Source organism: Vulpes lagopus, chromosome 17, assembly GCF_018345385.1.
Source record: "Vulpes lagopus strain Blue_001 chromosome 17, ASM1834538v1, whole genome shotgun sequence".
Taxonomy (NCBI): domain Eukaryota; kingdom Metazoa; phylum Chordata; class Mammalia; order Carnivora; family Canidae; genus Vulpes; species Vulpes lagopus.
Genome location: NC_054840.1, coordinates 31,119,378 through 31,145,966, shown reverse-complemented (window position 1 = coordinate 31,145,966; position 26,589 = coordinate 31,119,378). Strand labels below are relative to the sequence as shown.

The 26,589-nt window shown below is 47.8% G+C and overlaps 1 protein-coding gene across 3 annotated transcripts in view; it reads right to left on the bottom strand.

Moving 5' to 3' along the window:
- The window catches only part of PLEKHG4B (pleckstrin homology and RhoGEF domain containing G4B), a 79,972-nt gene that overhangs the window by 16,941 nt on the left and 36,442 nt on the right, over window positions 1-26,589 (bottom strand). For all 3 annotated transcript variants that reach the window (XR_005984289.1, XM_041731988.1, XM_041731987.1), the window contains exons 3-8: window positions 24,463-25,636; window positions 20,304-20,492; window positions 19,621-19,744; window positions 15,602-15,695; window positions 10,030-10,116; window positions 140-256 (exon numbers count right to left, since the gene is read on the bottom strand). Coding sequence is in view for 2 of the 3 variants with exons in the window: in XM_041731988.1 (XP_041587922.1) it covers window positions 140-256; window positions 10,030-10,116; window positions 15,602-15,695; window positions 19,621-19,744; window positions 20,304-20,492; window positions 24,463-25,636 (1,785 nt within the window). In the remaining variant the exon portion in view is untranslated. The remainder of the gene's footprint in view (window positions 1-139; window positions 257-10,029; window positions 10,117-15,601; window positions 15,696-19,620; window positions 19,745-20,303; window positions 20,493-24,462; window positions 25,637-26,589) is intronic.

Below are 26,589 nucleotides of genomic sequence, written 5' to 3'. Positions count from 1 at the left end.
CTCCAGCAGCCTGTGAATGGCAGTTGTGATGGGCACGACACTCAGGGTAGGGATGCCTGTTCAGGTGTGAGTAAAAACATCTGCATAAGGAGAAGTCCCAGGAGACTGGTAGTTGCAGTGGCTGTGAGATATACCTTACCCTACGGAAGCAGATCCAGTCACTATGGCTGTAGGGAAAGGAGCCATCGAGGTCTGCGGTCAGCTGTGAGCTGTCGACAAGCTTGTGCAAGGCCTTCAGGGAGCCCACCACCTCACACTGCCAAGGAGAAGCATTCACTGGTTACGTCCACAGAGGCATCCATCAGAAAGACCACTGTGATGGTTCACTCCTGGGAGAGCTACCACTGAGAGGGTTGAGAGGCAGGTTTAGGGTCCAGTGGCACTGCCTTGCTGGTGGCATTAATGGGCTGAATGTGTTTGGGAACAGGGATGAAGGTGGGGAGAAATGAAAGGAAAAGGCAGCAAAGAGGAAGAACAGAGAGGTACCAATTAAGAAAAAAAAAGGGGGGATCCCTGGGTGGCTCAGCGGTTTGGAGCCTGCCTTTGGCCCAGAGCGTGGTCCTGGGGTCCTGGGATCGAGTCCCACATCGGGCTCTGGCATGGAGCCTGCTTCTCCCTCTTCCTGTGTCGTTGCCCCTCCCGCATGTCTAAAATAAATAAATAAGTAAATAAATAAATATCTTTAAAAAAAAAAAAAGAAAAAGAAAAAGAAAAAAAAAAGGAAAAATTGAAAAGGAAGAGACGACAAGATGATAGGGGAGGAAGGGGAGGAAACAAATGAAACAGGGATGTGCTATTCTGAGATACAGAGTTGGCCCTTCCCAGACAACCCAAGGGGAAGTGTAACAACAACCAAGTGAAAGCTCTGGAGGGCAAACTAAACCATATTTCTTGAGGAGAGCAATTGAAACATGGATGAGGCATCAGCAGGGGGTGAGCTCCCCATCTGCAGGGCTCTGGCCTGAAGGCAGGATGCAAACATGGTGAGACTGGATTGGCTGAGGCTCTGATAGCAAACAGGCATTTCTGTGGCCTGAAGAGCCAGGAAAGAATGCTGGGGAGGAATGTGGACGTCAAATACCACAAGGGAGAAAGCCAGGGATTGGGAGCTCCCATACTGTGTAAACTGTGCCCAGGACTCTGGCTGACCCTGAACCATGTATGCAGCAGGGAATACACTAGGTAGCTAAAGGCAAAAAGAACTGAACTGGACCTACATGGGGGACTTTTTTCAGTTTGAGTCCAACCAAGTCAAATGCATTTCAAAACAGTCCTTTGTGGAGGTTTATAGTAGAATCCAGAGTTAGCATATTCAACAATATTCAGCAGAACATTCATATGTCTGGAATACAATTCAAAATTACTTGACACATGAAGAATCAGGAAAATGTGGCTCATTTTCAAGGGAAATGACAACCAACAGAAGCCAACCCAGAAAAGACTTGTATGTTGGAATTATTAGATAAGGACTTTAAAGCTGTGGTCATAACCATGCTCAGTGATGTAAAGGAAAAACGCCTGCAGTTACTGAGAGAATAGGAAATCTTAGCAGAGACAGAGAAAATATGTTTTTAAAACCACTGGAGGGATCCCTGGGTGGCGCAACGGTTTGGCGCCTGCCTTTGGCCCAGGGCGCGATCCTGGAGACCCGGGATCGAATCCCACGACGGGCTCCCGGTGCATGGAGCCCGCTTCTCCCTCTGCCTGTGTCTCTGCCTCTCTCTCTCTCTCTCTCTCTCTCTCTGTGACTATCATAAAAAAAAAAAACCACTGGAAATTTCACAGCTGAAAAACACAATAACTGAACTAAAAAATGTCAATAGATGGGCATAATAGCTGAATGGAGATGAATAAAGCATGGAGTTAGTGACATTGAAGCTAGATGAGAGAAAAAAAAGTAGAAAAAAAATAAGTCTAAAGACCTTTGGGGCAAGATCGCTTGAGGAGGAGAAGATAAGATGGCGGAGTAGTAGGATGACCCTATGCTTGCCTCATCGCTCCAACACAGCTAGATTATTATACATCATTCTGAGCTCCCAGAATGAGAGAACCTCTGAGGCCTGAGAGAACAGACTGCATTACCTGAGGGCCATGGTGAAAGGTAGGAGGTACAGAGACATGTGATTTGGGGGAGAAAAGAACTGTAAGCACAGCAGAGGAAAGGGAGGCCTGATCACAGATAGAGGATAGAGACAGGGAGAGAGAAAGCAGCACACAGGGAATTGCATAAGAAAAACACTTGCCCAAAAGTGCTGACTGGGAAAATGAAAGGGCCATATTTTTATAAGCAGCAGCGCGGAGAGTCTGAAGTTGTAGCAGTCTGCACTTGCCAGGGTCAACCCTGGTGGACACAGTGGTGCTCCTGTGGAGAAGAGAGGCAGAGGCCCAGGAGCAGACAGTATGATCTGAGGAGCCCCTGGGTCGCGCTGGGAGAGATAGTTCCGCTTGTTGGGAGTGCTTTACCTCTCCAGGGACAGAAAAAGCCCGTGGATGCCATAAAGCTGCCCCGGTCATTAGCATAGAGCAGAAGCACCTGCTGAGGGCAGCTAACTTGGATGCCGGCTCTTTGCTACAATTCACCATAAAATCCAAGCTCCTGCGCAGTTGTGCAATTGCTTTTCTAGGACCAAAGACACCAGCCACACCGTGATGAGGCCCTCCTACAGAGTACCAGCTTGGGTCTGCACTGTGTCAGCTCCCTAAAATTTAGGGTTTTGAAGCCCAGCCGCACATCTAAGATAAAACACAGGAGAAGCATACTGCTGAGTGGGCAGACAGCTCTGACACAGACAGGGTGAAAGCAGGGATCTGATGGAAGACTGGGACACAGGAGGGGGATTGTTTGCTCTTCTGTGAGGGCTTCCTGAACAGCAGGGGATGTGAACTCTCCTCTCTGGGGAAGAGAGCAGGCCCACACTGTTTTTCACCTCTTCCATCAGTAAGGACAGACTTCAGCAAGCTGCACAGCACACATAATGAAGGCTTGAGCTGCTTACACTAAGCCCTGCCCCCCTGCGCTCTGCAGGTGCCTTCTTAACTACAGCAAGTGTGATTGAGAGCCAGAGCAGCAGTGGGCCCCTCCCCCAGAAGACCAGCACAAATCCCTTGCATGCACTAGGTCTACTGATCATAGACTGCTGCAAAGCTTCAGCTCTAGTGGAAATAGGATTAGGCACAGGCTTTCCTAGCTCACAAAAGTCAGAGACCTAGATAAAATGCCAAGATGGAGGAATTCATCCCTAAGAGAGAATGAGAAGAGGTCACCACTAGGGAACTAATCCAAATAGATACAAGTAATATGCCTGAACCAGAATTTAAAACAACAATCATAAGGATGCTAGCTGGGCTTGAAAAGCATAGAATATAGCAGACAAATCCTGACTGCAAAGATAAAGACCTAAAAATGACTCCAGCTGAAATAAAAAATTATATAACTTAGATGCAAAACCAACCAAATGTAATGACCACAAGAAGGGAAGAACAGAGGAATGAATAAATGACACAGAAGATAAAACTATGGAAAATAATGAAGCTGAAAAGAAGAGGGAAAGAAAGATACTGGATCATAAATGTGGATTTAGGGAAGTCAGGAACTCCATAAAGTATAATAACATTCATATAATAGGAGTCCAGAGGAAGGGAGGGAAAAGGGGGCAGAATGTTTATTTGAACAAATTATAAGTGAAAATTTCCCTTATCTGGAGAAGGAAATAGTCATTCGAATCCAGAAGGTACAAAAAACTCTCATCAAAATCAACAAAAACTGGCCAACACCAAGAGATATTGTAGTAAAATTTGCAACTTAAAGAGATAAGAAAAAGAAAAAATCCTGAAAGCAACAAGAAAAAAGAAATCCCAACCTATAAGGGAAGACAAATCAGGTTAGCATCAGATGTCTCCAAATAAACCTGGCAGGCCAGAGGAAAGTGGCATGATATATTCAACAGGCTTAAGGGGAAAAATCTGCAGCCAAGAAGACTCTATATACCAAGGCTGTCATTCAGAACAGAAAGAGAGATAAAGTGTTTCTCAGACAAACAAAAACTAAAGGAGCTAATGACTACTAAGCCAGCCCTGCAAGACATATAAAAGGGGATTCTTTGAGTGGAAAGGACCAAAAACTAGAAGGGCAAGAGAAAAATCTCCAGAAACAATGATTTTATAAGTAATACAGTGGCAATAAATTCATATCTATCAATAATCACTCTGAATGTAAATGGACTAAATGCTCCAATCAAAAGATGTAGGGTATTAGAATGAATAAACAACAACAACAACAACAAAACAAGACCCATCTATATGTTGCCCACAAGAGACTCATTTTAGATCTAAAGACACCTGCAGACTGAAAGTGAGGGGGAGAGAACCATTTACCTGATGGATGTCAAAAGAAAGCCAGAGGAGCCATACTTATATAAAACTAGATTTGAAACCAAAAACTGTAAAAAGAGATGAAGAAGGGTACTATCATAATAAAGGGGACAATTCACAAGAATTGTTGAATACTTGTAAATATTGTATTTACAATTTACAATTGTAAATATTTATACTCCCAACTTAGGAGCACCCAAATACATACAACAATTAACAATAAACACAAAGGAACTCATTGATAATAATCCAGTAACAGTAGGGGACTTTACCAACCACCTACAGCAATGGGCAGATCATCTCAGCAGAAGATCAACAAGGAAACAGGAGCTTTGAATGATACGCTGAGCCAGATGGACTTCACGGATATATTAGGAACATTCCATCCTAATGCAACAGAATACACATTCTTCTAGAGTGTGCAGGGAACGTTCTCCAGAACAGATCACATACTGGGTCACAAATCAGGAATCAACTGGTACAAAAAGATCAAGATCATACCATGTGTTTTCTCAGACCACAACACTATGAAACTTGAAGTCAATCATAAGAAAAAATCTGGAAAGACCACAAATACATGGAGGTTAAACAACATGCTACTAAAGAATGAATGGGTAAACCAGGAAATCAAAGAAGAAATAAAACATACATGGAAACAAGTGAGAATGAAAACATGATGGCCCAAAACCTTTGGGATGCAGCCAAAGCACTTCTAAGAATGAAGTACATAGCAATACAGGGTCTTCCTCAAGAAGCAAGAAAAATCTCAAATGCACAATCTAACCTTACACCTGAAGGAGCTAGAAAAGGAATGACAACTAAAGCCTGAAGTCAGCAGAGAAGGGAAATAATAAATAATATTAGAGCAAAAATAAATGATACAGAAATAAACCAAACAGTAAAACAGGTCAATGAAATCAGGAGCTGATTCTTCAAGAAAATCAATTAAATTGATAAATCCCTAGCCAGACTTATCACAAAAAAAAAGAAAAAAAAGAAAAGAGAGAGCAAGAGAAAGAACTCAAAAATAAAAGCACAAATGAGAGAGGATAAATAATAACAACCTCATAGAAATACAAACAATTATAAGAGAATATTATGAAAAACTATAAGCCAGCAAATTAACAACCTAGAAGAAATGGATAAATTCCTAAAAACCTACCAAACCTATCAAAACCGAAACAGGAAGAAACAGAAAATTTGAACAGACTCATAACAAGCAAAGAAATTTAATCAGTAACAAAAATCTCCCAACAAACAAAATTCCAGGACCAAATGGCTACACAGGCAAATTCTACCAAACACTTCAAGAAGAGTTAATACCTATTATTTTCAAACTATTTTGAAAAATGAAAAAGGAAGGAAAACTTCCAAATCCATCTTAGAAGGTCAGTATTACCAAAATCAAAGACATCACTAAGAAAGAGAACTATAGGCCAAAATTCCTGATGAACATGAATGCAAAAATTCTCAACAAAATGTTAGCAAACTGAATCCAACAATACATTAAAAAATCATTTACCATGATCAGGTGGGATTTATTTATTCAGTATAAGGGGTGGTTCAATATTTGCAAACCAATCAGCATGGGATAGCACATCAATGAGAGAAAGAATAAGAACCATGTGATCCTTTCAATAGACACAGAAAAAAGCATTTGATGAAGTAACATCCATTCATAATAAAGCCCTCAACAAAGTGGGTTTAGAGAAAACATACCTCAACATAATAAAGGCCATTTATGAAAAATCCACAGCAAACATCATCCTCAATGAAAAAATAAGCTCTTTTCCTCTACAGTCAGGATCAAGACAGGGATGTCCAGTCTCACCACTGTTGTTTAACATAGCACTGGAAGTCCTAGCCACAGCAATCAGACAATAAAAAGTAATAAAAAGCATCTAAATCAGCAAGCAAGGAGTCAAACTCTCACTATTTGCAAACAACACGATACTCTATATAGAAAACCCAAAAGACTCCACCAAAAAACTACTAGAATTGATACAGAAACTCAGAAGTCACAGCATACAAAATCAATGTACGGAAATCCTGTTGCATTTCTATACACCAATAACGAAGCAGCAGAAGAAAAATTAAGGAAAATAATAAGACACTTAGAAATAAACCTAACTGGGGGATCCCTGGGTGGCGCAGCGGTTTGGCGCCTGCCTTTGGCCCAGGGCGCGATCCTGGAGACCCGGGATCGAATCCCACGTCAGGCTCCCGGTGCATGGAGCCTGCTTCTCCCTCTGCCTGTGTCTCTGCCTCTCTGCCTCTCTCTCTCTCTCTCTCTCTCTCTGTGACTATCATAATAATTAATTAATTAATTAATTAAAAAAAATAATAAAAAAAAAAAAAGAAATAAACCTAACTGGGCAGCAGCCCAGGTGGCTCAGTGATTTAGCGCCGCCGTCAGTCCAGGGCATGATCCCAGAGACCCAGAATGGAGTCCCACATCAGGCTCCCTACGTGGAGCCTGCTTCTCCCTCTGCCTGTGTCTCTGCCTCTCTCTCTCTCTCTCTCTGTCTCTCAAGAATAAATAAATAAATAAATCTTTTTTCAAAAAAGAAAGAAACCTAACCAAAGAGGTGAAAGACCTATACTCTGAAAACTATAAAACACTGGTGAAAAATAATTGAAGAGGACCCAAAGAAACAGAAAGACATTCCATGCTCATGGATTGGAAGAACAAATACCATTAAAACATCTATACTACCCAAAGCTATCTACAGATTTAATGCATTCCTATCAAAACACCATAAGTATTCTTCACAGAGCTGTAACAAACAATGGTAAAATTTGTATGGAACCACAAAAGACCCCAAATGGCCAAAGCAACCTTGAAAAAGAAAAGCAAAGGTAGAGGCATCATAATTCTGGACTTCAAGTTATACTACAAAGCTGTAGTGATCAAAATAGGTATCGGCACAAAAATGGACACATGAATAGAGAACCCAGAATAGAGAACTCAGAAATAGACCCTCAACTATCAGTTCAACTAATCTTCAACAAAGTGGGAGAGAATATCCAATGGAAAAAAGACCATCTCTTCAACAACTGGTGTTGGGAAAACTGGAGAGCAACATGCAAAAGAATGAAACTGGACCACTTTCTTACACCATACACAAAAATAAACTCAGAATGGATGAGAGACCTAGATGTGAGAACTGAAACCATAAAAATTCTAGAAAAGAGCACAGGCTATAATTTCTCTGACATTTACCATAACAACCTGTTTCTAGATGTGTTTGCTGAGGCAAGGGAAATAAAACCAAAAATAAACTATTGGGACTCCATCAAAATAAGAAGTTTCTGTGCAGCAAAGGAAACAATCAGCAAAACTGAAAGGTAACCTGAAGAATGGGAGAAGATACTTGCAAATGTCATATGCAACAAAGGGCTAGTACTCAAAATACATAAAGAAGTTATACAGTTCAATGCCCCAAAAACAATCTGATTACAATGGGCAGAAGACATGAACAGACATATCTACAAAGAAGATATCCAGATGGCCAACAGACAGACATGTGAACAAAAGATGCTCAGCGTCATTCATCATCAAGGAAATGCAGACCAGAACCACAATGAGATCCCACCTCACACCTGCCAGAAGGGCTAAGATCAGTAACACAAGAAAAAACAAGTGTTGGTGAGGATATGAGAAAGGGGAGCCCTCGTGTACTGTGGGTGGGAATGCAAGCTGGAGCAGCTACTCTGGAAAATACTATGGAGGTTCCTCAAAAAGTTAAAAATAGAGCTATCCTATGACCCAGTAATTGCACAATTGGGTTTTTACCTGAAGGATAAAAAAATACTAATTCAAAGGGATGCCTACACCCTGGTGTTTATAGCAGCAATACCTACAGTAGCCAAACTATGGAGAGAGCCCAAATATCCAAGAACTGATGAATGGATTAGGAAGATGTGGTCTATATGCACAATAGAATACTACTTAGCCATCAGAAAGGACAAAACCTTGTCATTTGCAATTATGTGGATGGGGCTAAAGAGTATTATGCTCAGCAAAATAAATCAGTCAGAGAAAGACAAATACCACATGATTTCACTTATATGTGGAATTTAAGAAACAAAACGATGAACATAGGAGAAAAGGGAAAAAGAGAGAAGAGAGAGCCAAACCAGACGAGGCTCTTTTTTTAATTTTTTATTATTTTTTAAAGATTTTATTTATTTATTCATGAGAGACACAGAGAGAGAGAGAGAGAGAGGCAGAGACATAGGCAGAGTGAGAAGCAGGCTCCATGCAGGGAGCCTGATGTGGGACTCGATCCCAAGTCCCCAGGATCACACCCTGGGCAGAAGGCAGGCGCTAAACTGCTGAGCCACCCAGGCATCCCGAGGCTCTTTTTTTAAAAAAGGTTTTTTTAAATTTATTCATGAGAGAGACAGAGAGAAGGCAGAGACATAGGCAGAGGGAGAAGCAGGCTCCATGCAGAGAGCCCAATGCAGGACTTGATCCCAGAACCCTGGGACCACACTCTGAACCAAAGGCACACGCTCAACCACTGAGCCACCCAGTTGTCCCCTTAAGAGACTCTTAACAACAGAGAACACACTGAGGGTTGATGGAGGCAGGTAGGTGGGGGAGCGGCCAGATGGGGGATGGGCATGAAGGAGGGCACTTGTTATGATGAGCACTGGGTGTTGTGTGTAAGTGATGAATCACTAAATTCTACTCCTGAAACCAATATTGCACTGTATGTTAACTAACTAGAATTTAAACAGAAATTAAAAAAAAAATAAGTAAAATTAGACTGTGGGGACAGTTGCACAATTCCACACATACACTAAAAATCATTGATTTGGCTTGATAAATGAATTGTATAGGATATGAATTATGTGTCAGTAAAGTTGTTTTTGAAAAGAAAGAGAAAGAAAACTTCTAGACTGTCACTTCCTGAAATTCCAAAAAATAAAAATGCAACAAAGAGTGAAAAACAAACAAAAAAAGACCTATGAAGCAATATCAGTGTGTATAATTGTAATTGTAGAATGAGAAGAGAGAATGAGGCAGAAAAAAACATTTCAAAAAATGACGAATGAAAATTTCCTGAATTTGCTGGTAGACGTAAATGTAAAAATTCAAGTTTAGCCCAGCCTAAGAGGATAAAGATGAAGAAAGCCATGCCTAGTCACATTATAGTCAATTTGCTGAAAAGAAGAGAAAATCTTGGAAGTAACCAAAGGAAAATGATATTTTCCACAGATGAACAATTATTTAAAATACAAAACAAACTTTTCATTAGAAGCTATGGAAGCCAGAAGACAAGAGAACACCTTTAAAGTGCCGGGCAAACAAACAAAAATCTACTGTAAGCCAGAAATCTGTATCTAGCAAAATATCCTTCAAGAATTAAGGCAAAATAAAGAGTTTTTAGATAAAACAGAAGCAAGAAGAGGAGAGAAAACAAACGAGCTGGAGAAGAAAAATCAGATTTTTAAAAGTTTTCGATATTATGCTCTATAGGGCTTCTGCAAAAATTTAAGGATTTGGTGATGGGTTTTCAGGATCTTATATGGATGCAGCCAGAGTTCACATAGAGTTTTCTATATGTTTTATCTTATATATGTATCTTAATATTTAATTTTATGCATCACTCAGAATCATATCTAATGCTGAGGGTCTAACACCATTACCTCAATTGTTCCATCCTTGTCAGGCCTAAACGCTGATTCTTTATTCACCAACAGCACAATACTATGAATTATGGGAGGAGATGTGTTCTGAAATAAGAAAGAAATACCGATTAGCTTTGTAATTCTTAACTTCATTGACTTAATAGAACTGTCTAACTTTGAGGGGTGCTACTTCTGCTCTGCTGTTTTCCCCAAACACCTAGAATGCATAAAATGTAATTGTCTTTGCTCTAAACGGAAATTATTTTCCCTTGTAAATTTTATTTATTTTTTTAAATTTTTTAAAAAATTTATTTATGATAGTCACACAGAGAGAGAGAGAGGCAGAGACACAGGCAGAGGGAGAAGCAGGCTCCATGCACCGGGAGCCCGACGTGGGATTTGATCCCGGGTCTCCAGGATCCCGCCCTGGGCCAAAGGCAGGCGCCAAACCGCTGCGCCACCCAGGGATCCCTCCCTTGTAAATTTTAACGTAATCAAGTTTATTGGTTATAATTTATATATAATAAAATTTGCCCTTTTAAATATAGAGTTTCTAAATTTTGACATAATTCACAGTTATGGAACCACCAGGGTCAAGATATATACAGCAGTTTAGCACCTCCCGGGTTGTGTCACACCCCTTTGTCCAGTCCACCAACCTCTGGAACTATTCATCTGTTTTCGGTGTTCGTAAATTTGCCTTTTTCGGATGCCATATGCATGGACTCATACAGCACTGGCTCCTTTTACTTAGCAAGTGCATTTGCAATTCATCATGCTATGGAGGCTCATTCCTGTCTGTTGCTGAGATTTCCACTGCTCGCAGGTACTACAGTTCATGCATGCACTCACCAGCTGGAGGACATCCAGGGTGTCCAGTTTGTGGCAATCATAGGTAAAGCCACTATAAAGTCTACATGGATGTAAGTCTTCATTTCTCTTGGGTGAACATCTAGCAGTAGGATTGCTGGGTCATGTGCTAAGTGAATTCTAACTTCTGAGTAAACTGGCTGGAGTGGTTGTGCCATTTTGCATTTCCATGAGCAATACCAAGCCCTTGATATTGTCAAGTTTTGTGGCGTGTGTCATCTCATTGTGGTTGCATTTTTCCAATGACTACTCATGAGGAACATATGTTTATGTGCTTCTTTGCCATTTATGTATTTTCTTTGGTCAAGTGTGTTCAAATCTTTGCCCATGTTTCATTGGGTTGTTTTTGAGTTTTGAGATTTTTGTATATTCCAGATACAAGTCCTTCATCAGGTCGTGTTTTGCACACAGTTACTCCAGCCACTGGCTTGTATTTTCACTTTGGTGACAGTGGTTTTTGAAGAGAAGTTTTCAATTTCGATAAGGTCCACCTGATTGTGGTTTTCTTTTACAGATCATAGTTTTGGAGTTGTAGTTAAGAAATCTCTACCTAACCAAGGTCATGAAGATTTTCTCCTGTTTCTTTCTGGTGGTTTTGAGTTTTAGAGGATACATGTAGGTCTGGGACCCACTTGTAATTCTTGTGTATGGTATGAGGTACATGTTCCCTATGGGTTCTTTTTTACATGTTTATGACTTTAAACAAACTTCCTTGATTTCTGTTTGTTAGATTACATTAAGGCTAGGTCATTTGGAAATAAAATTATTTTATTTATATAGTGCTTGCTTCATCACTCATAGTTTCAGAAGCTTTACTTCTTAATAGTTTCTTATGGTGATAGCCTTTTCACTTTAGAGCCTCTTTCTTTCTTTCTTTCTTTCTTTCTTTCTTTCTTTCTTTCTTTCTTTCTTCTTTATTTCTTTCTTTCTTTCTTTCTTTTTCTTTTCTTTCTTTCTTTTCTTTCTTTCTTTCTTTCTTTCTTTCTTTCTTTCTCTTCTTTCTTTCTTTTCTTTCTTTCTTTCTTTCTTTCTTTCTTTCTTTCTTTCTTCTTTCTTTCTTTCTTCTCTTTCTTTCTTAAATATTTTATTTATTTGTGAGAGACCCAAAGAGAGAGAGAGAGGCAGAGACAGGCAGAGGGAGAAGCAGGCTCCCTATGGGGAGCCCACCACAGGACTTGATCCCAGGACCTTAGGATCATGCTTGAGCCAAAGGCAGATGCTCAACCACTGAGCCACCCAGGCGTCCCTTTAGAGTCATTTTCTATTTCTTTCAGTCAGTTTAGGTAAAATTTTCATTTATCGTGAATTAAAACTACACAGTTTTGCAAAGTGTTTTATACTTCTCATATATTCCTACTTGAGTGAACTTTTACTATTAGGATCTGTTGTTATTACAAAGAAGATTGATATTAATTTTCAGAGAAGTGAGAACAGAGTTTGTGCCTTAGGATTAGTGTCCTTATCAGTGTATAGAAGTTATGTGCTGTGGGTGGGGTAGCAATGAATAATTCTTAGGATTTTCCTCCAACAAGAAGTAAAAAAATCATTTCCTTTTTGAAATGGAAAGTTTCTTATGGTATCTGAACTTTAATAATTTAATAAACTTGAAGTATAGTCACTTGAGGTCGTTAGGAAAGGGAGTTCTATTTTTTGTCTTTTATGAAAACATTGAACTACTTCTGTATATTCCCCTGAAACACGAGCCTTAAATTTGGCTTATTTGCAGTCCTGTCACTAGGATTACAGATCCTGCTTTACCTGACCCAAAGCCGGGGCAGCAGGAGGCCATCACCCAAGAGAAGTACCACCACCCCTACCCCCGCCCCCAGCTCAGCATCCAGACCTCAGAAGAGAGGTGAATTTCAAATTTCCTAAAATTTCTTCCACAATTCACCTGAGATAAAATCGGAAGGATGGCGTAGATACTTCTCCAGCTTCTGCTTTGGGAGCAGTGCTGGTGGGGAGGACCGGGACTCCAGAGGAGCCTCATACAGAATGCTGGGAAGGGGTATTCTCAGACCGAGGAAAGGTCGGTGGTTCTGCTGGGCAGCTGAAGGGCTCTCGGGCCACCTGTGGGCCCGGCCTGGGTCCCTGGCACCGCGGCTCAAGCACCTGCTAAGCGTGCACGCCAACCAGGAGAGCTTGGTCTTCCCTCCATGGGGCCGGACATGGAATTGTCAAGTTTTTTTCAGATGCTGAGGGAGTAGAGGCCACCAGGCTTCGGGGACTCACACGGTGCACCCTCTGGGCTGGGTGACCCTGCTCTGCTCCTGGGCCCGTGGCCACACGCACCGGACCTGGGCCTGAGCCCATGGGCGTGGCTTCCCCGCGGTGACCACCTGGGCCCTGGCCTCACGGAGCCCGGCCTGGGATCTGTAACAGGCCCCTCGGTCTGGCCGGGGAATGACAGTCCCTCACACTGTCCACCCTGTCCAGCCTGCACTGCCAAAGCTGGCCACCTGCTTCCGATGGGAAGGGCCCGCCAGGCCTGAGAGGCTCCCACCTCACCTCCTGGCTAGGGATTGTGTAGTTAGGGGCCTGCAGCGAGTCCTGGCTTGGCGGCTGCTCCTGAAAACGGATTCCACGCCCTCCTCCTCCCAACCTTCCCCAGGGCAGCACTGATAAAAGTGACCAGCTCGAGCACCATTTGCTGTGGCTGACAAGGGGTCTGAGGAGGGGGACCCTGGGGTCTGGCAGAGGGCCTGTGAAGCAGGACAGTTCCCCCACGGGCCACCCCGGGCTGAAGATTGATGAAACTGGATGGAGACCAGAGCAGCTGGGAGGCTGAGGAGGAGGAGGGAGGCTGAGGAGGAAGAAGGCTAGGAGGAAGAGGAGGAGCAGGCCGAGGAATAGGAGGAGGCCCGGGAGGAGGGAGGAAGCTGGGAAGGAGGGAAAAAGGGGAGGAGGGAGAGGCAGAGGAGGAGAAAGGGAAGGTAGAGGGGAGAGAGGGAGGTGAGGAGAGAGGAAGGAAGGAGGAAGGAGGGAGGGAGGGGGAGGGGAGGAGAGAGGGGGAGGGAGAGGGGAGGGAGGAGAGGGCTGCAAAAGGGGAGGGATGCTCCGTGGGCTCCGTGGTGTGAGGCAGGGACCCAGAGCTCTGCAGGGGCTGGAGGTACGTTCTCCTGAGTTGCAGTTTCCAGCGCTGTGCTGACTGGTGTGCGGTGAGCAGGTTAAACCTTGGCTCCTGAGGAACATGCGTGTGAAACACCGACACACCTTATCCTCCCGTCCACGTGCACATTGCAAGCAGGCCTCAGAGTGAACATCTTCTTTCTGAAAATTCTCAGAACTCAGAGGACGTCCTGCAGTTCCTCCTTTGAACAGAATTCCTTCCAAATTTGTTTGAAAAACAGCCATCCCCCTCCTTTCCCAGGAGACTTCCAGCAACTTCTCAGACTTTGCTGGTTGATAAAACTGCACATGCTTAAGAAAAACCAGAATCTCAAAGGAATTTGAAAACTGAAGCTGAATATGAGCACTGAACTGGATAACATCCTGGCTGCCAACCTGTGAGCTCAATGGCTGGTGAACTGGATAACATCCTGGCTGCCAACCTGTGAGCTCAATGGCTGGTGGCCGAGAGCAGGGGAAATGTAATAAGGGACATGTGTGTGTCCGAAGTGCTTCATGGAAAACAAGTTGTGGCTGTCAGACCTGCCTGTCCCTGTTGGAGGCACTAACTCACTGCACCGGGATCCCTTCTGCTGAGGGCCTGTTTCTCCCAGCAAGTTCCGCTGAGAGCCCTCTACAGCCCTGATGCCCCTGACAGGAGCCCCACCCTCCCTCCCCAGGCTCCTTGACCTTGGCTGCCCTCCCATTGTGCCTCGTCTCCCCAAGCCCCGCCACCCCTTGCAGAGCCAGCCTGCTGGGGGCTCTGCTGTCCTTTCCTCACACTCTACTGTCCAGTTACTGAGTGCAGCCCCACGTGCCCCAGCCTCCACCTCTGAGTCCTCCCTTCAAAGAACTTCCATTTGGCATCCCTCAACTCGGAATCTGGGTAGAAGAGTGATGGTGCCTGGTGCCTTCAGCAGAGACCAAACAGAGGGACAAGGTGGGACCCCAGACTCCATCACAGCCCTTGGCACATGCGGGCCCCCACAGACACACGTCTGAGGAGGCCTCAGTGTTCTCTGGCCTCCCTCTGGCCCTGGGTCCCTGGAACATCCCGATGCGGCGTTTCTCCTGTTCCAAGGACTCTCCATTTCCCTTTTGATGTTACTCATGACCCAGAATCCATCAGGTCTTCCTGGGGTGACCGCACACCTGTCAAACAACCTCCCTTGACCTTGGCCCAGAGGTACGGGGCCGTCCTCCCCATACCATGCACGCCTCTGTTCTGAGAACGTGCTCTGTGTACCCTGCACCCTGATTCGGTCAGACACTAGATGGGGACTGCTGTTGGGGGGGCAGGAGTCATGCCCACATGGGCTGGTCCTGGCTGGCCCTGCCTTGAAGGTCTGCAGTGGTGAACTAGGAGATGGGCAGGAAGCTCCTTCCAGGCCACTGTGGCTGACTGTGGGGGAGAACATTGTTGAGGGGTGCAGGAGCAGGGCTCTTCTGCTACTTCCCATGTCCACACTTGGGACCCTCACCTCATCCTGAAATTCCTGCTGGGGACAAGTGCAGGCATGGCTGCCCCCAGCTGCTCCTGGCTCATGAGGGAGCCCCTCGTGGCCCCAACTGAATGCTTGGCGCCCCAGTTATAGGAGTCACCCTGACTCACCTGCAGCACTGCCAGAGCCTGGGAGAGTGCAGGAGTAGCCGGACCCTTGCGAGCGTCCACCAGGATGACCAGCCCCAGCTCCCGCACCTCCTTCCTGGGGAGAGACATACAGCGTTAAACACTGCAGGCACAATCTCTTTCATCTCTGGTGAGACATCCTCACCCAGATGGCCTTGGGTCTACAAGTTTCTGACACACATCAACCTTTTGCTTCCTGAGGAATCAAGCTGCCTACTGGGTGCAGACAGGGCTGCTGGGCTCATTGTGTGGGTCAGTCCTGCCTGATGGCCTCTCCAGGCAAGCAGAGCTGGCTGCCTGTCTGCGCTGGCCGGGGCTGCTTTCTCTTACCCATGGCCCAGTCACCGGGCAGAGGTCCCAGAGCCTCCTTGTGCTAGTCTGCTTGCTGGGGCTGTATCTGATGTGGAATTCGACTCAGAGCACACGAGAACACAACGCGGTTGGCTCTTCTCAAGACCCAAGCTCCGGACCCATCATCTGGCTCAACTACGCTTCTGGAGCTACAGCGGGACAGCTGAGCATCCTTGGAAGCTGGAAAGCTCTGTTCCTTCCTATGATCGTGACTGTAAGCTTTAGTGCTAAATAGGACAGAATAACAGGCTAGGGCCAGGTGATGTATCTGACCCAACCTCCCGAGGTTAACTAACACTCTACCTCAGCCACATTGTGCATGCTGGCCTTACACCGGCATGCTGACCGCCCGTGCACACAAAGCAGGTAGAACCACGTGTCGCATCAAAGCCATATCCTGGCCCCAGGGCAAGTGTGCTTCACAGTTGGGGTGAGTTCAGTTTTGGGTGTGACTGCTAAGGAATGCTTCTGAGGGGTGTGTGTCTTGGAGAAGCTAGCGTACTGAGGGTGGAGTGGTGTCCTGGTGTCAAAGCCGGACGCAGGAAGGGTGAGGCTGGGAAAATCTTACTTCCTCCATCAGCTGGCCAGCTCTGTGCCCAGACCTCCTCTGCCACGGAAGCCGCTTTGCGACACACATGGCTTGAAGTGCCAGAGTCCACATCTCTGGGAGTGGTCCCAGGTGGTGCTTCAGGAGCTGGGCTCAACACTCCACTTTCTCGGAAGGTCCTGCGTCTCTCCTAACACCCCCACTCCTGGTGTCTCCTCACCCCAATCTCCTCTGCCGTGGCCCTGAATTTGTGTCTCAAGGTCTATTTCTGGCCTCAGAGGCAGGACTGGGTCTCATTGCCACACTGGCTTGTGCAGCATGGGAAATAACCCCTGGGGCTCCAGACCCACATGTTCTCCTCCACCAATCTCATCCACTTGGCAGCTTTGCTGCAGGGGATGGCTGAAGAGTAAACAGCTGCTTCCCAGGCTCAGAGGCCTGCTGGACCCTCCACCTAGGCTGGCTGAGGTGGATCCACTGACTCAGAGTTCACTCACCCTAGAACAGGATTAGACAGAAGATGGGAAGTAATGCCCCCAGGCCACCCAGACCGAACTTGCTTATCTCTACCTGCTTCTGTGGTGGGTGGAGCTGGCTGGCTCCCCTAGTTGGGCTCCCCTGGGGCCCCTGGCCCTGTGCAGACCTGCCCCAGACACCCTGGGCCTGCATTTCTGCAAAAGCCTCACATGGCATTCCTGCACCACATGGCTTCTCCATCTGAGGTCAGCGTAGCCTTCAGGCCCCGGGCACCCACTGTACACATGGAGTCTTTAGTCCTCACACCTGCTGCCTGACTCAGAAAGTGACTGGCTGCTCTGCGCCTTTGTATGTGCTCTTCCTTTTGCTCACAATGTCCTTCCCTTCTTGCCTGCAAACACTCACCGTCCTCAAGGACACGGAGCGCATCTGGGAGTCCCCACCCCTGGCCAAGGCTGCGGCTCCCTCCCGGCACTGTGGGTTTGTCCAATGCCAGGAGATGCAACAATTGGGGTTCACAGGTGTGTCCCTTTGAGGGGAGGAACCACAGCCTGTTCTCCTGTGTATGTGGTGGATGGATGGATGGTGGATTACAGAGGAGATTGGGTGGATGACAGCCAAGATCCATTCTGATTTTAAGACTGTGTGTCTGAGAGTTGATGGAAGTCCATTTATAAGGAACACGTGGCTCCCTGTAAGACAGCTGCAGAAAACGACCAGGCACTGCTGGACACTATTCCTGGTACTGAATGCTGGCACCTGGGGCATGTCATTGTCACAGCTGAAGGCATGTGGCACACCCCACAAGGTAGGGGTGGATTTCAGGTCCTCAAGGGGCAACAGTCAATCAGGAGACTAGCAAAATTACAATGCTTGTGGGGAAATAATCAGCCAAACCAGGAGGTTCCACCATGAGTTGCTCTAATGCTTTAGGGATGTTCTCACCAAAGGCTTCCCCCTGGAGCCTCCTGAGCTAGTGAAGACCCCTCCCCTGGGAGGGGAGTGGGGCTGTCTGAATTTTCTGTGGAAAAGGCAGAGGGCTACATATCCAGAGTCAAATCATGGCCCTGCCCCCCCCCCCCCCCCCCCCCCGTCCCGTGGGTACCCTAACCCCTACAGTTGGTGTTCTGCTGCGGAATGGAAAAACAACGCTCAGCCTGATGGCTAAACCAGGCTGAGTAGGCTATCGTCCTCGTCCACCAGGATTTCTCTCCATTAACACCCTGAGTTAATTGTGGAGGCTCCCGTAAAAGAAAGAAAAAGCCAATATCTTAGCGTTTTGGTGTTTCCTAAGGCTTACAAAGTATAAGCTAATGTGAGGATGAATCTGTATTTTCTTCAGAATATTTCTTTATATTTTGAAATCTGTGCTGGGAGATAAGTTTGAAATCCCAGGCTCACTCAAAGGCAGTAAAACCACTGCCCTCAGATAACTGGGAGCCTCCCTCTAGGAAAGGGGTTGTTCCCACACTGAATCTACCTCTGCTACTTCAGAAGAAACTCCAGCAGAAAGTTCATGCGCCACAACGAGCCTGAGGTCACGTGATGGGCATCATGGACCGTGTTCCCCCGCGGGCTCGCATCACATGATGCGCATCCTGTCACTGTCAAGGAGTCAGATCACATCATGGGGTGTATCATGAAGATGATGCTCTGGGCTTCAGTCCACGTACTTTACACAGATTATTTCTAATCTCTCTGACACAGCCTTGAGACAGCAGCTACCATTCCAGGTCGATGGGGAGGAAACAGGCCTATGGAGGTGCGCCATCTACCCGGCCAGTAGGAGCACAGCTGGGATTTCCAGCCGGGCTGTCTGATGTTGGAACTGAGCTCGCCAGCTGGGCAACACTTCCTCCCCTATGGCTGCCTCCACCCAGCACCTCAGGGACTCTTGTTCTGGTGGCCATAAAGGCTGACTAAAGCAAGCCTGGATCTGATGGGATCAAGTAGTTATGAAATAACACACTATAACCATCCTTGACTCCCACTGTCCTGTCCCTGTCCTTGGTCCATGAAGAGATCTGAAGCCATGCCCCAGAGAAAGTCACCCATTGTCATCATGCAGGATCCAGGTGGTATGGCTCCCTAGAATTCCATGCCAGGGAGGACAAGTCTCTCTTGAGGAGCTGGCATGCTCTCCTCCTGCCACACGGCATTGCCTAGCTGAGCGTGAGGCTCTCACTTAGCATGAATCAGTCTTTGCTGCTTCTGGGTACCATAATACTCATTTGTAAGATTTCTTGACCCATTTATTCTAAATTTTCTGTTTATATCTGCTAGGTCTTTATCCAGAAAGAGATGGAGTATAAGACATGTGCACACATAATGCTTGGAGCAAGTACTGACCCATGCAGAGCAACACAACACTCAGGCTAGACTGTGTGTCAGAGCTCTGATTCAGGGGAGAGGTCAGGGTGACAGGAGAGGAATTCGTGGGGGACCTGGAGAAGAGTAGCGAGGTGGGACATGGGGCCAGCTAGCAGAAGCCTGAGGGGCAGGTGGGAGCCTGGTGCCCCTGTCCCAGGGGGCTCCCAAGGCTCCACAGAGACCTTTGCATGAGGACACAAGCTTGTGCAGGGTTACCCCCAAAGCTCTGAAAGGTGGGGGCCTGGCTCCATCCCACCTGGGGATGCCGTGGAGGTATTGCAACAGGCGGGTCAGCTCGACGCTGGAGGGGTGTGTGCTGGACCAGAGCGGGCCCCTCGTGCAGACTTGCACCACTGCTCTCCCCTGGTGATCTCGCGTCCCTGAAGAAAGAGGGCATTGTGAGAGGGCAGCCTTAGTGAGGACATACCTGGCTTCAAGCTTGAGACACTGAGCTCAGGTCTGCAAATGGCTGAGATGTGAGATTTCCCAAGAGAGGAGGGCCTGCCACTCACCTAAGCAGGTGACAGCTATGCTCACATAAAAGGGCGATGGGCACTGCTCTGGGCTGAAGGGTCATGTTCCCCCTGAATCCTTATGTTGAAGCTTAAGTCCCAGTGGGATGATACTAGCAGGTGGGCCTTTGGGTGGCACTTATGTTACAGGAGTGGAGCCCCACGGATGGGACACATGCCTCTTACAAAAAAGACCCCAGAGAGCTCCCTTGCTCCTTCCACCATGTGAGGACACAGTAAAGATGTTTCAACTATGAACGAAGAAGGGGCCCCCAAGGAAACCCGACTGTGCAGGTGCCTTGGTCTGGGATACCAGCTTCCAGAACACAGATACATGTCTGCCCAGATACGTGTCTGCTGACACCCTGGAGGTGTCCAGTGCCCGGTGTTTTGCTGTACCTGCGCTGAGTAACACAGCCATGCTCACCTGGGAGAGTGATGACCCCGGACTGCAGGAGCTCCTGGCTGACTTCCAGCAGCTGCCTGGGAACCTGGCTGGGCACGGCTCCTGTACTAGGCAGCTGTCCTCCTTCGCGGCACACAGGATCCACAAGCACATCTGAAATCTGGCTGGGATCACGCTTGAGGAAGGTGCTGCTGTCTGTGTCGACCCCGGCTGGATGACAGAAAGACCCCTGGTCAAAGATGAAGGGTTTCTCTGGTTTGAAGGCAGCTACTCAGCTTGCCAGAAACACAAGCAGAAAATCGTGTCAAAATATGGGGTCCCATGAGAACTTGTCTCATTTCTGGTGGCGAACAACAGTGTGGCACACCTTAGAGGACAGGCGTGTTCCTGAGCAGTAGGGCATGAATAAACATAAAATTGGAACATTCCAGTTGCAGCAAGAGTGCTCACTACTTAAACACACTTCGGGGACGAGATTTTTATACTGAGTAAGTTATCCTAATTTATTCTCTCACACAGACTTCCCAAAGAGTGTCACAAAAATATTTCCACAAGGGGTGGGAGCACCCTGACGGCAGGCGGCATCGTAGCTGGGGTGCCTCCCCTTCCTGCGTCACCCCAGGGAGGAGGGACCGGGCTCTCCTGGGTCACCCCACAGAAGGGGGGACCATGCTCCCCTGTGTCACCCCAGGGAGGGAAGGGATGACCTTGGCCAGAGCTAGTTGGAACCTAAGACCCTGAGGGGCACCCTAAACCAATCTGGGCTTAGGTTTCCTGTCCCTTGGCCTCTTCCCGAACTTCTTTCAGGGCTAATGTCTTATAACTCTGTTAACAGCTTTCTCATTCTAGCTGGACTGGAGAAGCCCACAGCACTCTTTATATATTTGTATGAAAGTTTGAGGCACCCAGCTGGCTCAGTCTGCTAAGCATCTGACTCTTGATCTTAGCTCAGGTCTTGATCTCAAGGTCATGAGTTTAAGCCCTACGCTGGGCTCCACTTTGTGGAAGCCTACTTTAAAAAATAATTTAAAAAACCCAACTTTATTAGGTATATTTTATGCATAATAAAACTCATTTTAAGTGTATAATTAAGAGGATTTTAGCAACTTTACCAAGTGCTGCAACCACCACCATAGGTCAGTTTTAGAACATTTCCATCCTTCCAGAAAAATATATCATGCCCGTTTACTGTGAATCCGTACTCCTACCCCTGGCAACCACCCGTGTACTTTCTGTCCTGGACCATTCATACAAGTAGACATTATGGGGTCATTATGGGGTCTCCTGTGTCTGACCACTTTCACACAGCACAACTGGTTTTGAGGTTCATCCCTGACGTTCCCTGGGTCAGAGAGTCCTTCCTCCCCTGGGTCTCATCCCACTGTGTGCTGGACCATCTTTTGTCTGTCCCACCACTAGCTGATTGGTTACAACTGTACACTATCCTTGAGAGTGAATTTTTCATGTATGTTCCCATATTTTCTAGAATGTATCACCATCATTGGTAAAATCTTTGGGTTCCCACATATTCTAATGTGTTAATTCTACCCTGACCCCAAGCTTTCTCACATGGATGGGGGAGCAGATAACCTGTGCACGTGCACTATTCTTATTAGACGCCTTCCTAGTTGAGGTCATTCATGTAAGCTTTTCCTAAATTCAGCTTGCAGACTGTGGAGCAATGAAAGGAGAGGCCCAAAGTCCTGGGGGCTACAGTATTAAAGTGGCCAGGAATAAAAGCAGTACACTCACGCAGCTAATCAAGAAACAGTTGGTCTGTTGCTACTGGTTGACTGAATATGATATTCTTGACATAAACTGAAGTGCTATATTTAGTGTTTTGAAATTAGGTTGATTTTATATTTAAATAAGAGACAAAGCAAAGTCTCAGGACCTGGAGCAAATGGGAACAGAGGAAAACAAGGCAGAACAGAAAAGAAGCAGCTGGAACAGAGGAGCAGCAGCTGGAACAGGAAGAGTAGCTAGAACAGAGGAGCAGCAGATGGAACAGAGGAGTAGCTGAAACAGAGGAAGAGAAGCTGGAACAGAGAAGCATATCGAGGAGTAGCTGGAACAGAGAACCAGATGTAACAGAAGCAGCAGCTGGAACAGGAGGAATAGCTGGAACAGATGAGGAGAAGCTGGACCAGAGGAGCAGCAGCTGGAACAGAGAAACAATGTCTGTGCTGTGGAAGAGCAAGTACACTAATTGTTACTTTTCTACTTAGGTTTCAGCAGGATCCCAGCTGAGGCATTTTCCTGTGTTGATGAAGACATGAGGCCCAGGGCCACAGCACAAACTGCACTCCAGGGGCCTGTGTGTGTCCAGGCAGCAAGGATAGAGGGGAATGCCAGTATCACCAAGCCACTGGCCACTCACTGGGTGAACAGTCATTGAGGCCCTTCTGCTCAGACCTCTGGGGTCTGCTTACACAGCATCCAGCTTCTTGTGGGTGTAAGCACGACCCTCTTCTCCACAGGATCCTCCTTCTTCCACGGCTCTGGACAGTCAGCAGGAGGGTTCAGGGAAGAGCACTCTCAGGAAGGGAACTCCCAACTTCAGAGAGGGTTGACGAGACTTCTCTCCGCACCAGCCCGCAGTGCTAACTCATGTATAGTCTCTGGAGCTGAGGCAGCAAAGCCCACCGGGGCCCCGATGGAACGACTAATGGAGAACACTGAGTCTCTGACGGTGAAATCGACATGCACAGAGCTGCCAAATCTGGTTTATATGAACGAAACCCACTGCTTCCAGGTGTCCTGGTTGTGGTCAAACGACTGTGTCCTGTGCTGCCACCACCCGAGTGTGCACAGACGGCATCTGTGCAGCTGGCATTTCTCTGTGGAGAGACATGGACTTGGTTACACTTCAGAGTGAGTTTTGCTGGAAGACACAGGCCATCTCCTCGCCAAGATGAGCTGCAGACATGAGTTCTCACTGCATTATCCAGGGTGCGTGGGACCGTGTTTTCTGCCCAATACAAACAGGAAAATTTAGGTCCTGGAAACAATGTTCAGAGAGTTATTGCTTTGTTTTAATTTTAACTGAATTACAGGGGCCAGTACAGTGTTCTTAACATAGTGCTGACCTTAAGCCAATAATTTTATCGGGAAACTTTACGCAGGACTATCCACATGTGCACCATGCTGTATAAATCCCGTTAGAATTTCAGACAGGAGCAGACACCCTCATTTTGCAAGCAGCAGGCCCATCCAGGAGTGTGAGCGAGTCCATCAGTGGGCGGGTGGGTGGGCCAGGTGTGCCTCTGCAAAGAAGCCACAGCTTGTTCTCTGCACCAGATGCCTGGGGTAACCCTTCCTTCCGAAGGCTCCTGTTCTTTACTTCCTCCAAAGTCAATGCTTTTCTTCATCACAGAACATTTCTTTATTCAAACAAGGAAAATATTGGACGTAAGGAGTAGGTTGTCATTCCTTCCTTTTCATTCTTGATGCCCTGCAAACTCTCCTTGCAAGTCATGTTGTCCATTGAGAGCAACATAGGAAGAATCTCATAGTTCGGGGACAGCTGAGCACGTTCTGTAGGCCTTTGAGGTGTGTGACTCAGGAGCCAGTGTCATTGATCATGAACATAGCATCTAACTTACGCACAGGAAAGGAGTATGACTACTACATGGGCTGTGAGTGCTCACCCCAAAAGGATGTGTCTCCTCCCAGAACCTGTGAGCATTGCCTTACTCGGAAGGGCCTTTGCAGATGTGAATGATGAACTGTGTGTGGTGGGCCCTGAATCCAAAGACTGCTGTCCTTGTAAGAGAAAGGAGGGGAAGGGTTGAGGTACAGAGAGATATGGGGAGAAGATGTTTGGATGGGCGTGGGGAGAGCCCTGCAATTGGAAGGACCCTCCCCTAGGGCCTCTGAAGGGAGCACAGCCCTGCCAATGCCTTGCTATCATACTTCCAGCCCAGAACCAACAGGTAAATGTCCTAACCCACCCCATCTGCAGTACTTGGTTGTGGCAGCCGCAAGAATAGAGCACATGAGAACATTATTTCCACAGCTGTGGATGGTCAGCAGGAGGGGACAGGCCGCCCTGTCCATGTGGATGTGGACACAGGCTTCTCCTGGGTCAACCGACCAGATGAAAGGTACAGTGCAGCGAGGAAGACAGACTGAGGGGAAGGATGGGGAAGAGGCAGGAAGGGGCAGGGGTGGGCGTTACCTGGACTCTCGGCTGTGCTGCAAGGCGGACAGCTGGAGCCTGCACTGCTGGTGCCCTCAACTCGTCCTCCTAGGAGACCTCCCAGCCTGGCGCTGACTGAGTGGCGGGAGGCCCGCCGAGCGGCACCTCGTGAGCTCCTGACGGACCTGTCCCAGGACCGAGACCTCCTGGGCAGGGTGCTTCTTGTGGTTCCTGAACGTCTTTCCTGACTTGGGAGCTCCACGGAGTCTCCCCAGGGACTGGGCGTTGCCTTCTGGGCTGGGCTGGCCACTACCCTGGCCCCCGTGGTCTGGGTGCTGCAGGCCTCATCCCCAAGGGACTCTTCAGAACTGGAGCCCAGGGGCATGGGGTTCCGCAGGGCCTCCATGTAGGACTTCCTGAACCCACGTCTGGCCTCCGTGCTGGCCGGGTCCCTGGGCAACTGCCTTCTGGAGCGTGGGCTGCCCGTGTCCTCACAGACAGTGAGGGCCTGGGGGCCGTCCCTTTCGTTTGTGGGGTCCAGGCTCCCTCTTGGTCCTTCCCATGGGACCGGCTCTGAGGGCCCCACCCCGACATGGCCTCCGTCAGAGCTCCTAAACGTGCTCCTAGGGCTTCCCCAGCCAGTGCCGCCTGGGGCAGGTTGGTGACTGGGCTGGCCACCCCCCGGATGCCTGTGGCAGTGGGACAGGGGCGGGGTGTGGCTGGGAGGGGTAGTCTCCCGGGGACGGTTGTTGGCCACAGCTGCTGCCGGAGTCAGAGCTTTGGAGGCTCTTCTGAGGGATGACTGCTCAGGCCTGGGATAGGGGCAGTGGGGCAGGACCGTTGTGAATGTGGGTACAAAGACGGGGTCTGTGACACTGCTCCACGGGGTGCGGAAGACGGCAGAGCCTGAGGTCAGTAAGCAGTTCTGCAAGGGGACACTGTTCCGCTCCCCGTTCAGCCATTCCAGGAACTGCCCCGTGAAGACACAGCTGTACATGGCCTCAGGGACAGCGACCTCTTCTGAGCCACGTCCAAGCTGGGAGAGACATTTTAAAACCAGTCTGGCCGACTGCTTCCCCACCGACGTGACCTGCAGGTAGAAGTCGCCAGGCCTGAGCCTGACTCCGCGCAGGGACGCCAGCTGTACCACCACCTTCTCGTGGACGCATAACGGCCAGCCTTCGTGCATGAAGATGAGGCCTGTGTACCTGGCCTGGGACGAGAGAGGGAGGGAAGAGGGTTAGACGTCTGCGGCAGCTCCTTGGGGAAAGTGCGGGGTGCTGGGCGCTAGCGACGGGACAGGGCGGAGGAAGCCACACGGGGGCTGCCCAGACAGTCCCAGCTCGGGCGGCACGTCTCCTGGGGGCTGTCCCACCTTGCACTTGCATGCCAGCCCTCAGTCGAAGCTCCATGGCACTTCCGGCTTCGCCAGGTGCCCACAGGCCGCCCCCCAAGGGGACGCTGGGACCCGCCAGCACACCCACGATGCCGGCTGCAGGCTCCCACCCAATGTCATGGGGTCCTTCTGCTTATTTGAAGTTTGTAACTTGGCTGTGATCATGTGGGTGAGCTGCCCCCGCATCTTTGAGAAGAACCTGGATTAGACCACAGGACAGCTACCACACAGGCAGCGTTGGCCACAGGCTCCAGAGTATCTAGCAGTTTGGGGAACAAGTGCTCGGCCCCCGACACCTCCGAAGCCCCAGCTGCCGGACCTCATATGGAACCACGTCCTACTGTCGCGCTTCAGTTACCACACACATTGCTTCTCCCCACTCCAGCAATGACTTATGGCACAAATGTTATTATAATGACAGAGGAAATGAAAAAAGAAAGAACCTCCTTCTGATACATTTGTAGATTGGTGGCTTTTCCTCCCCTGAGCCCTGCAAGATGCAACTTCTTGAACCCGCAGTAACGATGTCTACACAGCTTGGGTGTTGGGTCGGCACTTTCCTATTCCTCTCTCCTGGCTGCTGTCCGGGGGCGACCTGCCTGTCCCCTGTGGTCAGAATCTATAGTGCTTCTGTCTGTTTCTATCACACATAGTAAATTTCTCCTTTAAATTATTGTTTAAGGAAACATTCAGGGACTAGGGTTAAGGATAAAAGGTCATAGACTGTCTTTTCCTGATTCCTGGCAATACGACTGATCTGCCTCAGAGGG